The sequence below is a fragment of the Elephantulus edwardii genome, unplaced genomic scaffold (assembly GCF_000299155.1).
Source record: "Elephantulus edwardii isolate Elephantulus edwardi_28Jun2011 unplaced genomic scaffold, EleEdw1.0 scaffold00163, whole genome shotgun sequence".
Taxonomy (NCBI): domain Eukaryota; kingdom Metazoa; phylum Chordata; class Mammalia; order Macroscelidea; family Macroscelididae; genus Elephantulus; species Elephantulus edwardii.
Window position 1 is genome coordinate 2,153,718 of NW_006399913.1, and position 14,608 is coordinate 2,168,325.

A 14,608-nucleotide genomic window follows, 5' to 3' on the forward strand; every position below is an offset into this window, starting at 1 on the left:
TTCTCTCTACCCTCCTCCCAGTTTGTTCTTGTCCAAATGCCACAGTGCTTGTCAAAGCCAGTTCTGATTAATCTTCTTTGTCAGTGTGTCCATCTTTTTCTGAGTAGCTTGTGGATTTGAACAGCACGATTTCTTACCCACAAATCACAGCTTTTGGCTAGCAGCCCAACATTTAATCCACAATGCCTCTGAGATAGAGTTAAATGCTGCCTTGAGGAGATTGCCCAGGTTAAACTTGACTTATTATCTAACTGTAGAATTTAGGAGTTAAATGTCAGGTATTTGGTGGGAAGGGAAAGACTGGAGTTCTCGGGTTAAAGCCAGAGTGCAGGTAATTAGGATCATTAACGTTCCATTTACTCGGAAAAAAAAGTGTGTTTAAAAGATTAATTCCTTTCTGTTTTAACACCAACTCAATTTTTACAGTTCTTGTTCTAAAATAGTTTCACTAGAGCCAACATTAATTATTCTAATAAAAGTGGCAGAAATTGAATGACTTAGGCTACAATGAAAAGCAACAACTTAAGACTCCTTGCTAAAGAGTTCACTGAAGACTGGGCAGAACTAAGATTCTGAAAGAAAATTGTGAATCCGTGTAGTCAATTCCATAAATATTCTTATGGAATAATGGAATGGTATTGAAATAATCATGTGTAATACACAATCATGAAAGATAATGTTGTTGAAATTTTCCTTTGACTGAAATATTTAGAATCATTATAATTCTTCCATATTATGTCTGCCTCACAAGTAAGGCCCCAAAAATGAAAATATCTTACCTAAATACCAATAGCTATTAAATGGCAGAAATTATCTGAAGTTGTTTCAAAAACAATAATATGTAAGCAACTTTTTTAAAGAGAAAAAGTAAATCCCAACTTAGGTCTGCTTGCCTGCAAAGGGTTTAGTAATTCAGATAAGTTTTTATAAACTAGTTTAGTGAGTCAGTCTTTCATTTTACCTGGAAGAGATAGTGTCAAATCGTAACTGAAGAACAAGATAAGAACAGGCAGTTTGACCTGTGCAGTAAATTCTGCTGTGAACATACTTTTCCTTTTCATTCCTTGCAGAAATTATCTCCATTGAAACCTATTTTCAGGTTGAAACCTGCACATGCCACTCTTCTGTGGCCTTTGTTCATTCATTTGTTCAGCAAATCTTTTGAGTGCTCCATGTTTGTCAAGCTTTGTTCTGGATATTAGGATGCAACAGTGAAGTCCTCGAGACTTCCCAGTCCATTGGAGGGTAGATACATTAGGTCATCACAAAAAGACAAGTGATAGGTACCAGAATAGAGGAACAAGGCTCAGAAATAACTTCTTGTGAATAACACCAAAGAATGCCTTGAAAGGAGATAAAGAGAAGGAAATACTAGACACTTTTTCATTTGAGGACCTGTTTTGTGATGGCTAAGTGTCCTGTCTGTGTTCATGATTTAATCCTAATGAGAACCCTATGAAATATAGATACCATTGGCTTATTTTAAATAATGAAGTATCAGGGTTTGGACCTGGTGGTGATCCTATAGTAAGCAGAAAAAACAAGGTTTTGTTGGTTGGGTTTTTTATGCTGTGATTTGAGTGAAAGTTTACAGAACAAAGCAGCACTGGTGGCCTAGTGGCAAGAAGCTGTGTTGCAATCCTGAAGAAACATGGTTCACAATCTCCTCCCCTGCAATTAACTTCCCCTTGAAAACTTGCTGGAGGGTCAGCTATAGGTCAGTTTACGGAACAAATTGATATTTCATTCAGCCATTGATGTTTATTTTGTTTTATGACATTGATCATAATCCCTAAATTGTATTATCACTTTCCCCACAATTGCTCTGTGGTTCTTGTTTTCATTTACTCTTCCTAGCTCTCTCACCTTCTGAGCTTTATCCCTGGATAGAAGCTGCTCTTGTGATCTTGTGTTTTTGTTTTAAAGACTGAGATATGAATGTAAGATCTGTTATTATGTGTTATTATTTACCTTACAGATCAGTCTGTTGTTTGGATGCAATTGCTTAAACTCACCAAAGGATGAGTACAGTTCCAAATTATAAGTTAGCTAGGGGTCATAGTCTCAGAGTTCTGCTGGTCTCTTTCAGATCAGTAAGGCTGGCCATTTTTCTAATTTTAGTTTTGTTCTATGTTCATCTCTTAGTCTATCCACCACAGCTTTATTGTAATCTTTTTCAGAGTAGTTAGCAGTGGTAGTCTGGCACCATCTAGCACTTTTGGTTATGAAAGTTGAAGTTTTGACAGCAAAGTTCATTTGTTTTCCATCCATCTATTACTGCTGTTTTCTGGGAAAATAATGGTCCATTTACATTTTTAAGACTTGGTACATAGAAGTGTCAGAATAAAAACATTTCATAGTGGCAGAAATATATAACATATTCTTTATGTCCATAGTTGTGATTCAGTAAAGATAATTTTAAAGCAAATTGAATGCAGGCAGAAAATATGGCCAAGTAAGTTATCCTACATTTGTGTTGTTCTCCTCATTTGTAAAATAGGATTAATATTGTGCTAAGTGTTAAAGGAGATAACAAACAGAATATGCATAGCACAACATCTCAGTAAATGTTCTGGAGAAAATGTTCAATGCACGTTAATAATTATCATAACCAGAATTATTAATCTAGTGGGGCATATCTGTTCTCAAACTAATAGACTAAGTAGTCTAACTGAAGCCTGCTGTCTTCACTTATGGGATTTATTAAGTCTAGCTAAATGTGCTCAATGTTAGTTTTTTGTGTTTATTTTTTTGTTCTTTTTTAAGACCAGTTATCAGATTATCTAGCACAGTTTCAATATAAAACTAACAGTGAACACAATTTAAAAATACTAAATTGAAAGCAAAATGTTCATAGAGGTAAGATCTGTGATCACTTGACATTTTAGTGGTCATTAGAGTAAATCACACAACATATTAGATTTGAATGCATCTGGGAACTGGTAGACGCTAAAAAAGATCTTGGAAAGTATGTCTTCCTGTACTATGATTGCAGCATTGGCCTTGGAGATAGAGGCAGGGACAGTGAAAACAAATGCCTTCAAGGGACAGGAACTTGACATGGGTAAGCAGATCAAACTAGAAAGTACATATGCATGATTTAAAGTTATTTGAAATTAAAATAATAAAACAGTCATGCCATAGTGTGGAGCACTTAATCAGAGTTTGGAGATTTAGAAAGAAAGAACTTCCCAACAAATTAGCAGACCCGACTAGTTCTCTGACTGATATTTGTAGAGAGGATTTGAGGTAGTATTTACAAGCAGGGGCTTCAAGACTGGGCCAAGCTCTGCCATTTAAAAAAAATGTCATAAATTTCAGATTCTCTAAGTATGGGCTCACAACATGGATGAGAAAACTAGGTGAAATAAAATTGACTTACTGTTTATATCCCATGTAGGAAAAAACCTAACATACCTACAAACACCTCTTAGAGGAAGGATGGGGAAACTTCATCTCACATATTTTTGGACATGTTTAAAGAGGGTACCAATCTTGGCAAAAGACATCATGGTGCGAAAGATGGAGATTTAGAGAAAGAGAGAAAGACCTTCGGCAAGATAGATGGACACAGTGGCTGTAACAACGGACTCAAACTTATCAAAGATGGTGAAAGTGGCTCAGGTTAGGACAAGATTCAGTTCTGTTGTTCACAAGGTTGTTGTGAATCATAGTGGACTGGACAATGCATAACAACAACAACGTCTATGTGACCCTGAAAAAGAATCTGGCACAAAAGAGGAAGACTCTCAGTGAGATAAACTGACACAGTGATTACAACAGTGAACTTGAACACAGCAGGGATTGTGAGGGTGGGATAGGAACAGGCATGTTTCAATCTTCATACACAATCAGTCAGAGCCAACTCAGGAACATCTAACAGCAACTTACGTCAATTTCCTCCTCTCGGTTTTTGTGAGGATTAATTTAGTTATTAGGTTGTGGTTATTGCTGTAAGTTACCGTTGAGTCAGAACTGGCTCATAGCTGACCATCCAGAAGGTGTTCTGAAGCAGGAAGTCACAGGAGAGGAGATTGCCCATGTTGCTCCTGCAGAGCGGCTGGTGGATTTGGACTGTGCGCCTTTGCTTTGGCGGCACAATCCCTTACCACTCCTTTAGTTAATACAGGTAACAGAATAAAGTGGTTTACCACCTGCTATTAGTTTGTCATATGCAAGGGCTTGCATGTTGAAATAGTAGGATAGTCACACATAGTGGACAGGTTATAGTGGAGCTTCAAGACAAAGAAACTAGGGAGAAAGCTCAGGCAACCTCCTTCCAAAATCAGTCAGTAAAAATCCTACAGATCATAACTGAATATTGTCTTACTCAGTATGGAATAATAAGCCACCAATACTGGAAGACACTGAACAATGGCTACAGCAAGGGACCCAAACATTCTAAATTCATGGAGAGAGCATCTACCTAGACAATGTTTCCTTGCATAAGACTGCCATCAGTCTGAGCTGACTTGAAAGCAACTACTAACAACAAACATTAGGTGATTCTGGTTACATTATTGTTTAGAGACCTTTTATGTACTAGGTACTAGGAGTCAGGAACATAACCCGAAACTATTCCTGTCTTCAAGGGGACAATAAGCAGTTATGATACAGTGGTTATGGTTAATGAAGGTGCATAACAAGTGCTGGTAGCTTTAAAGATATATTTCACAATGCTGAGAGCAAGTTATTCAGAAAAGTATCTTTTCAGAAACAAAGAGTTGTGCAGGCAGGAGGGAAAAGGGCATTTCAGGTTAAAAGATGTTAGGAACACTTTTGCATTTTGCCTGTAAGATTCAGTGGCCTGTGTGATGCCAGGCAATTTATATCCCTTCTCTGCTTTAATTTCCTGATATGCCAAAGAGCAAACTGAATTAGCAATGTCTAAGGAGTTCTCATGAGGTGATATATTATGTGTTGTACTACTAACCAAAAGGTCAGTGATTGGAATCCACCAGCTGCTTTAACAAGAGAAAGATGGATAACCTTCTCTCATAAGAATTTATCTACAACCTTCTCTCCCTCTTCAAAATTCAGTATTTGACTATTCTCTGCAAATTTAGGAATATTTCACAGCTGAAGTGGTGTACAGAGGCTTCGAGTAAAAGAGGTAGATAATGAAGCTGTCTAAGGAACCCTGGTGGTGGAATGATTATATGCTCACCTACTAACTCAAAGGCCAATGGTTTGAACCCACCTTATATTTCATTGAAAAAAGCCCTGGCAATCTAAACTTGTAAAGATTTTAGCTTTGCAAACCCTACAGGACAGTTCTACTCAGTCCTAGAAGATTACTATGAGGTGGAATTGACAAGACAGCACACAACAACAAGGTGCAAGCCTTGAAGTTACAGAAAAGAAAGAAAGAACACTTTTTGAATGGGCCTTTACATGTAGAACTAACAGACAGGAGCTGGAGTTGGAATGGAGGAAGTATTGTCAGAGAGACAAACTCTTTGTTTGTGACTGTTCTTGATGCCCCAAATCTCCAGTCAACCAGCAGGATTATGCCCTGAGTTGAAGTCAAACATAATATAACTTGACTTTCAGACAGTAGAGAATCATGCAATCCTCATTTCTCTGCTATTGTGCCCTTCACTTACATCTGTTTACATAGAGAAAGTATAGAGAAGTTAAAGTATAAACCATGGACTTTGAGTTCAGTTAGATGATGAACTGGACAGCAACTGGCCTTAAGAAGGCAGCAAAACTCAAACTCACACGACTCATAGATGAGGCTGTAAACTGTTCATAAGGAGACGGCTCATCTTTTTTCCGCAGGTGGATTTCAATTGTCAGAGAGGTGAGGCCGTTGGGTTAGTAACCACCAAAGACTATGCCACCAGAGAGCTCTAGAAGGCAGAAAAGTGAACAAAAATGTGGGTGTTTCCAAATAGGATTTTAGAGACACATTTTGATCCTTATTACCATAGAGACTGGATATGCCATTTAACCTCAATTAACTCCCCTTTCCTGATCTACCCAATGGAGTAGTAATTCTCCCATGATACTAATTGTGAGTATTAAATGGAATAATGAAAATATAATAATAATAAATAATAATAATAACAAGGTCTGAGAGAGAAGGAAGAAACATTATTGGGAAGCCCTAATGGAAGCTCCTGATTGTTATAGATGGAGGCAGTGTCCCACAGAAATGGGGAGAGGTGGTACTAGGGATGAGTGGTGGCAGAAAGACTAGGCAGACCACAATACACATGTCCACTCTGTTAGCTCCCAGGTTGGCTATTAACTAAGGTAAAATGTTTGACACTTATGTGTTCAATACATGAGTGTTGAATCTTCTGAGAGAAGGGATTTGAAACCTTTGTTCTCTGTAAGACTTCTTACTGTGATGTTATTATCCAGTGAACCATCTGCTCTAATTAAAATTTCACAGAGCTGAGGAATTTAGTGCCCTAACCTCAAAGCCTCGGGTACACTTGGTGTTTTGTTTGAGGTTGATGTATTTGGAAAGATTACAGGAGAATGATTTCTTTACTAGCTTCTAACTAGGCAGATGTGAAAGTTTGCTGCTAAGATTTTATTTTTTTAATCTCTGGCATGGGGGTCAGGGATTAAATAATTTGTCACCAGACAGATGTTCTGAAGAGCTAATTAAGAAACTGACACTTGTACTCAGGACCTCTGATGGCGAGATTTCTATCTCTGCCTCTCCAGGAGGATCAGAATCAGCATCAAATCACAGTAATAAGTATTTCCAGAAATTCTGCCGTTGATGAAAAAAGGATGCTGGTTTTAAAGACATTCTTAATTTTAGAAGTGAGTCTCAATTTTGGCTGAACATTTCAAGGAAGTGAAAATTTTTAAAAGTACCCACGCTGTGGCCAATTCAACCCAATTAGAGCAATGCTGGCAAGTAGGACTCTAATAACAATATTCTTTTTTTAACTTTCTAAGTGATTTGAATGTGCAGCTAGGATTGACAGCTACTGATTGACAACGGCAGCTATTTTAATGTTTGTTTTAATCCCAGAGATGCCAAACTGTAATATATTGGAACAGGATAGGAATTGGAATTAGACCAATCTTGGTTGGAATGACAGATTGGCCAGGATCTCATTCTGTTCTGAGTAAGACCCCTAACCTTGTTATTTCTCAGCTTCCTTATCTTTAAAATACCACCATGCCCAGCATGTAGTAGACCCTTAAAAAGAACTCTGGCAGTTATTGCCATTTGCTGGTGATAAAATGCTTTTTTAGAAATAGTAGACTGTTTATCAGCCTTGCTTGTTAATATAAATAGTAAGAGTTTGAGCAGAGGCACCAAGATTCGCATACATCAAAGTAAACAATCAGCACAGTAAACTGTCTTTGTAATGTTGAAGATATGTAAATAGGTTCGTTCCAGCCCAAATAATATATGTTGTGGAAGGCATAGGTTGTGGGCGTTATTCAGCTTTGTGCTCACACCTCATATGTGTGTTGGAAGTTACATAATATTTACATTTCCTTTGTTCCACAAAATGCAGCTTGGGATTTTGTTGCTACTCTCTAAAATAAATATAAAAACAACTTCACAGGTAGTATTTTACCCTGGAAACTACTTAGTTGTGTAGGAATGGATTCCAAGGAGAGCATAATCAATTATGTTGCAATCTATTGGGCCAAAGGTCTGAAACTAAAGTTCTTTTAGCCATGGTTTGATTAGTGAGGATGGTCTTTTGACAGAAGGCAGGAGGGGCATTTGTTCTAGGTTGTTATTCTTTCTCATTAGTTTAGCCTCTTTGGCGATGACTCCAATAGTATAGAAAAGGAAACGAAGAAAAATGTGAGTTAGCTATCTGCCAGGATCACATATCAGCCATATCTTGAGGCCCTGTTTTTATGCTTCTTTTCTTTTTTGCACTGATCAATTGCCTGTCTGTTCTGTTACTTTCTCTATGTTGGGAAATAATATATGTTGTGGAAGGCATAGGTTGTGGGCGTTATTCAGCTTTGTGCTGTGCTCACACCTGGACCTTCTCAGTCACTAGAGGATGATTTGTGGCCAGCCACTTAACCTTTCTGTGCACTAAGATGCAAATTAAGTAATTAATTGTCATGTTCTTCTGACTATCATGTGTAATAAGGTATGGTGACATTTATGAAATGTGTTTTTTAATACCCTCCCCTGTCCCAAGTATTCTACACTTTCAAAGCAGTCGTTGTAGTTGTTGTCATGTGCCGTCGAGTCACTAGTGACTCATAGTGACCCTATGTACAACAGCCCTAAACTCTGCTCTGTCCTGTGCCAATCGCACTATCTCCAATACACCCATCCCGATTACCCCAGTCACTGAATCAATCCACCTCCTAGAGGGCCTTCCCCTCCTGTGCCTGTCCTCCACCCTACCAAGCATGATGTCCTTCTCCAAGGAACCGTCCCTCCTTACAACATGTCCAAAGTATGTTAGATGGAGCCTCAAAATCCTTGCCTCCAAGGAGCCGCCCGGTTTAACCCTCTCGAAGATGAATCTGTTTGTTCTCTTACCAGTCCATGGTATACTCAATATTCTTCTTCAACACGAAAACTCAAAGGCATCAATTCTCCTTCTATCCTCCCTAGTCATTGTCCAAGCATGTATTATTTTACAATCATATGTAAGGGAGAGGTTTTATTCCTACTTTAACACTCAGTAAAGCATTTGAGTGAACAGAGTGATAAGGCAACTACCATGAAGTCACACAACCAGTGAGGAGTAGAGTTAAGGGCCTATCTTCAAGCCTATACTCTAAAAATTATTAATCTTGCCTTTTTCTAGTGTTTTTGGCAAATATTGTGGCAATTATGGGTGCTTCCTTTTCCACCTACTTCCTCTTGAAATTTCTAACCTGATGTGTGTATGCCCTTGTGACCAGCAGAGCGCAACAGTGATTGCCCAACACTGAATGCTAACCGGTAGATTAATTGATAAAATGGTGCTGAGGAATCTGGAGGGAGAGAAAGACTGTCACTGAGATGGATTGGCAAGGTGACTGCAACAATGGGCTTGAGCTTGATAGAGATTGTGAAGATGGCTCTTGTTCATAGGGTTCATAGTTGTTCATAGGTGCTATAATTTGTAGTGAACTTGACAGCACCTAACAACAGTAAGGAGTCTGTATAATCAAGCCTGATGATGGATTTATGCACTAGTAGATTTATTAAGCTCTCCTCTGTAAAATTCCTCTATGACTCTACATGATCAACTGGGCATTTCAGGTGCTACAGTGATTCCACCCCAGGTGTCCTTTCCAACCGTATTAACACTTTATAGTTTACACGAACCTTACTAATATAGTCATGCAATCAGGGAGGGAACTTATTCTACTGTCTTTATTTTGTGATGTGGAATAGAATAGTGGGGAGCTTTGGTAGCTTAGTGGTAAGAAATTGTGCTTCAACCATCTGCCCTGCAGAGGATGGGTAATTAACTCCCGTGTGATTTACTGCATCTGAAAACCTGCTGAAGAGTCAACAATGGGTCAGTTCCAACTCTACTCTACGCAAACACAACAACAATAATAGTTAGTGGGGACCTAAATAATGTTTATTCAATAAATGAATTCACCAAGTGATACTTCCTTCATATGTTGTTGTTGTTGTTGTTCATTGCGGTTGAGAGAGGACTGACCAGTAGCTGACCCTCCAGAAGATTTCAAAGGCTGTAAATCTCAGGAGAGAAGATTGCGTATCTTTTTCCTGTGGAGAATCTCATGGACTTGAACTGCTTGCCTTTGGCTTTGCAGCATAACTTTTTATCCACATTATTTGCAATGTAAAAGCAAGTACTGGTGCTTTGCCCATCTCTTTGATCTAGAATCTTCAGCCTTCCCTCTATCAGTAGCCAAAGGTTGATGGTTCAAACCCACACCTGCATCCCTAGACTGGACTGGCAATCTTCTTCCAAAGGGTCAGAGTCAAACCATATTAAAAAGTTCTACTCTGTGCACCATTGGATCTCTGAGTCAGAATAATAATAACAGTCATTTCTTTGTTCTGCTCATTTTTTGGTCTAGGAACTCCTACCCTATGTTTTCACATTATAATGCTTACACCAAATAGGTGTCAAATTTTACTTGGTGTGTTAAACTTCACAAGTGATCTTTTACCAGATTCATGTTATCTTTTACTAAAGTAATGTTGTTAGGCTGACACTAATTGGGCTTAGGTTTCAGATATTTTTCGTATAATGGTGATAGATTTTCACAAGTACTACTGATTTGCCCACAATAGTACTTAAGTTTCCCCATTAGTAGATTTTGCCATTTTATTCATTATTAAAAGAAAACTTTTCAATTTCTATATTAGCTGATGAGAGGAGGTTTAAAAAAATACAGTATGCAAAACTAGTTACACTGATTAAGTAGCAGAGAATTTTCAAGTGCTTTGAATTCACTTTTCTTGTCTGGTGCTTTGGTGGACTAGTGGCAAGAAGCTATGCTGCAATCCTAAAGGCACTTGGTTTGAGACCACCAGCTGCTCCACAAGAGGATGGGCAATCTCCTCCTCTGTAATTAACTGCCTCTTAAAAACTGCCAGAGTGTCAGTTATGGGTCAGTTCAGACTTAACATTACATACAAGAAGCATATTTTATTATAATCTGGGAAAGATAAAGTAAATAAGATTTAGTTAGGACCTACTGGACTTGTTATGGAGTTTTGGTAGTATAGTCTGCAGGCAGTTCCACTACACACTCAAAGGTCATGCCTCACCAGTGGTTTGAATCCACTGATGACTTAATGGGAAAATGAACAATAGCCTCCCAAGCAATTAACAGTCATGGAAACTGGAGGGTGAGCTCTGAGTATTTTCCAACTAGAAAGCACTGGGTTTTTCCGTTTGGATCTGTTATTGTATATTGTCAGTCCATTTTGACCTCAATTATCATATAAGACAGAGTAGAACTTTCTCTCCTCCAGAACTACTGATGAGATTGGTTAGAAGCCAAGTCCTTACCCTAGCACTATGCTAAAAATGTCACATGCTATTCGCTTGACCTTTAAAATAGTATTAAAGATAAATATAGTTTAATAAGAGCCAAATTTTGGCATGAGAAAGATCTATGTAATTTGTAACCCTCTGTTCCACCTACTGTGAGACCCTGGGGAGATAGATAATCTTCCTAAATGAAAACATCTCATCTGAAAATTTCCCACATTTACTGTTTGAAGAACAGTGACATTGCTTTCTTCTCCAATGAAAAGCAATAGCTAAATTTATGTCAAAGTATAAGTTTATTAATGACTGGCCAATCATCCCAAAACTATCGTCAACTTCTTTAGTGAAATGTACTATCACACAAGATCAAGCTCTCGTGGGCTTAGTGAGGATGCTCATCCCATGCTCCCCGAGTCTGAAACAATATAGGACTCTGCTACACTGTCATATAAATAAAGGTTATACTCAAGGGCCTGGAGATGATCTGAGTCTGTCTCTAAGAGGCAGGGCCTGTTTAGATCAGGTTACAGTGTGGAATCTGTGTTCATGAGCCTGATACCAAGAAGAAGAAAAGTGTTGGAGGATATACCAGCTGTGAATAATAACTTTAAGGCACAGTAACTATGGCTAACAGTAGGGAGAGGGTCAGAAAAACTGCCCTTCTCTATGGACTGGCTTCTATGACTGAGGCTGACATGTTCGGAAGACAGAAATGCCATCACTCTTCCTGCAGCAACTACTGTAGAATCAATTAGAATAAAACTTAAAATAAAATTTTTATTTTATTTTATAAAAGGCATTTGCTTTTTAATATAACTGCATTTTTTCCAAATAAACCAATAAACTTGACTTCATTCAAAAAAATTACATACATATATTTAAAAGGAAATCAACCCAGGGATAAGTAGATACTTTTTAAATTGGAGAAAATATATTGTGGAGAGTTAATCTCTTTGTATTAATTACGAAGAAATGTTCTGCAAATTGTTTTTAAAAACAGTCAAGTTGATTTGTATTTTGTTTTTTGTGTTTGTTTTTTTTTTTTCATTTTTGTGATCTCATCACCCCATTTAATCTCAGCAAATAGATTCTTTGCTTATCACACTGGCAGTAAGTACTCTATTGGCTTCTGGACTTATAGGAAAAAAGGCAATTTAATCTGTAGTAGCTGAATGAATAGTTTATTTTAGATCCAAATACTTGCTTCATTTTTTCCCCAAATTAAAGCATATTTCTTTCTAGAAATGGATTCATTTTTATATCATTCCTCTTCTTAAAGTGATATAATTCACCTGGATGATCTACATTATGCCACAGTAGTATGATGGCCAAATCACAAAGGCATGATCTCACTTATGCTACATGTTCATCACGTGCTGACTGACGTACTTGTCTCCACTTGCTCCTTATATATAGACCCAAACCTAAGAAAGTCCACCTCCCTGCTTCCATTATTGCAGAATCTGGAAGCAAAGAACGTGGAATTGAGGTCTGTTCTTTGCTATTATATAAATATAACATACATTTCTTCTCACATTTCATTGGTCAATGAAAGTCACATGTCCAAAGAGTGGACTCCTACCATTTGACTCTAAGGAAAAGAGCTAGTAATCTTTATGAAAGCATCACCAACCCTAAAAAAGATGCATTCTTTCTATTTCATACTGAGATTTCAAAAGAGGATAATTATGTACCTAAAACTATACTTACCATACAATACTATGCTATAGTGTAAGAACATATGAAAATAAACTAAATCATATCTAGCTTGAATTCAAGCCACTGAGCCCAAAGGAGCCCAAGTCATGCTAAAACAAAACAGAACAAAACAAAACAAAAAAACCCATGAGTAAGTACTTGCCTGCCAACTGAGTTTTTGCAAGAGAAACACCTGGTGATTCAATTTCCATGAAGATTACAGCCTATACATTTCTAAAAGAAAATCTATTAAAAAAATCATACTGGTTTATTTACAAAGCTTGAATACATTGTTTTTCACAAAATATCCTTCTCATGTCCTTCACACCCCCTCATCGAATTGTGCAACCTTATGATTAACTTGACAGTTTCCAATAACAACAATAGCAAGTGAGTCAAGCAAACATCATTCCTTCTGTATGTTGGTGTTTTTTAAGTGCTATCGAGTCAACTTATAGTGACTCTATGAACAAAAGACCTGAACACTTGTATAACTTTCATCAGTTCTCCAAGTTCATAGAGTTTCCAGAGGCAAGCCCTGGAAGTGGATGCCACTCCTGCTTCCAAGCTTGTTTTAATTGGGAAGCTCCACCAAATACTGTCCTCCATGGGTAACCAGTATCATATTTGACACATCTGCATCACAGTGTTTAGAATTGTACAGCAAATGAACAGACCAGTGCTATACCACTTCAAGAATGTTTGACCAAAACCAATTAAAACCAGGCCTGAGCGGCACAGATTAAAATCACCCATGGTTGACGTAGTAGCATCACTCCATTCCTTCTATATAGCAAATAAAGATAAGTCTTTTTTTTATGCTTGTGAGGGCCTCAAGGTAAATGCTTTTGATGAAATCAATGAGAGTGAGAGATATATAAAGAAGGTTTATTTTGGGGGTACTGTTCTTACTGTTGTACTGTCTTATTGTTGTTCAATGCTATCAAGTCAGTATAGACTCTTAGCAAGCTCTATGCTATACTGACAATCTCTCCTGTCCTTGAACACATTGTTATAGCCACTGTGCCAATCTATATTGTTGAGAGTGTTCTTTTTTCACTGGCCTTCTACTTAGCCAAGCGTGACATCCTCTTTCAGGGCCTGGTCCTTCCTGATAAGATGCCCAAGGCATGTGAGATAAGATCTCACCACCCTCACCTCATCTTGTCTGCACTTCTAAGATAGCTTTGTTTAGAGTATATTCTTATTCGGCACCCACTGAGAGAGCTCCAGCTCATAGCAATCATATATACAACAGATTGAAATCTTGTCTGATTTTTTGCCATCCTCAAAATAATATTTTTGTGTACTGTCGGGTCAGAGCCAACTCCTAGCTTTGAAATCTCAGCAGTTTTTCAAAGGCAATGAGTCACAAGGGGGTAGGCTATCCATCTTTCTCCTGCAGAGTAACTGACGGATTTGAACCACATGCATTTAGATTCACAGCGCAGCTCCTTACCATGAGATTTGTGAACATACTTAAACAAATTGCCTAAAATACTGTCTTTCAGTGATATAAGTCTCTGCTCTAGAGTTATTTTAGAATGAATAAGAAAAGTTGTTTTTTCCACCCTTAGGAAAATATAAACATTGATGAAGCATCCAGATGCCTGGTGAAGCACATACTGGCAAATGAATGTGACCTAATGGAATCTATACAGCCGGACGTCATCAAGCCCCATCTCGCCTCGCCCAGGGTTGTCAGCTGCTCCAGCTGTGCCAAATCCTAGTGGGCTCCTCTCTTCATCTATGATGGAAATTATCCCATCTCCCCATCCCTTGTGCCTTAATTTTTACCATTATAGGTGAATCCTGGGATAGGGATACACAGAGGGTCTACCAACGATCTGTGCCGGTATCTTTCCCATAAGAGTGAAATAGCAGGTATTTTGATGTTTTTTTTTCTTCCCACCATCAGCATAGTGTTTACAAGCTTTTAAAATATTTAAATTTATTACAAAATTAAATCGACAAAAATTCTA

At 37.9% G+C, this 14,608-nt stretch overlaps 1 protein-coding gene across 1 annotated transcript in view; it reads left to right on the forward strand.

Moving 5' to 3' along the window:
• RAB38 (RAB38, member RAS oncogene family) overlaps positions 1-14,427 on the forward strand; it is an 82,924-nt gene extending 68,497 nt beyond the window's left edge. Inside the window, exon 3 of the mRNA XM_006895251.1 lies at positions 14,204-14,427. Within this exon, the coding sequence (XP_006895313.1) occupies positions 14,204-14,356 (153 nt within the window). The 3' untranslated portion in view covers positions 14,357-14,427. The remainder of the gene's footprint in view (positions 1-14,203) is intronic.
• The last annotated feature ends 181 nt before the right edge of the window (positions 14,428-14,608 follow it).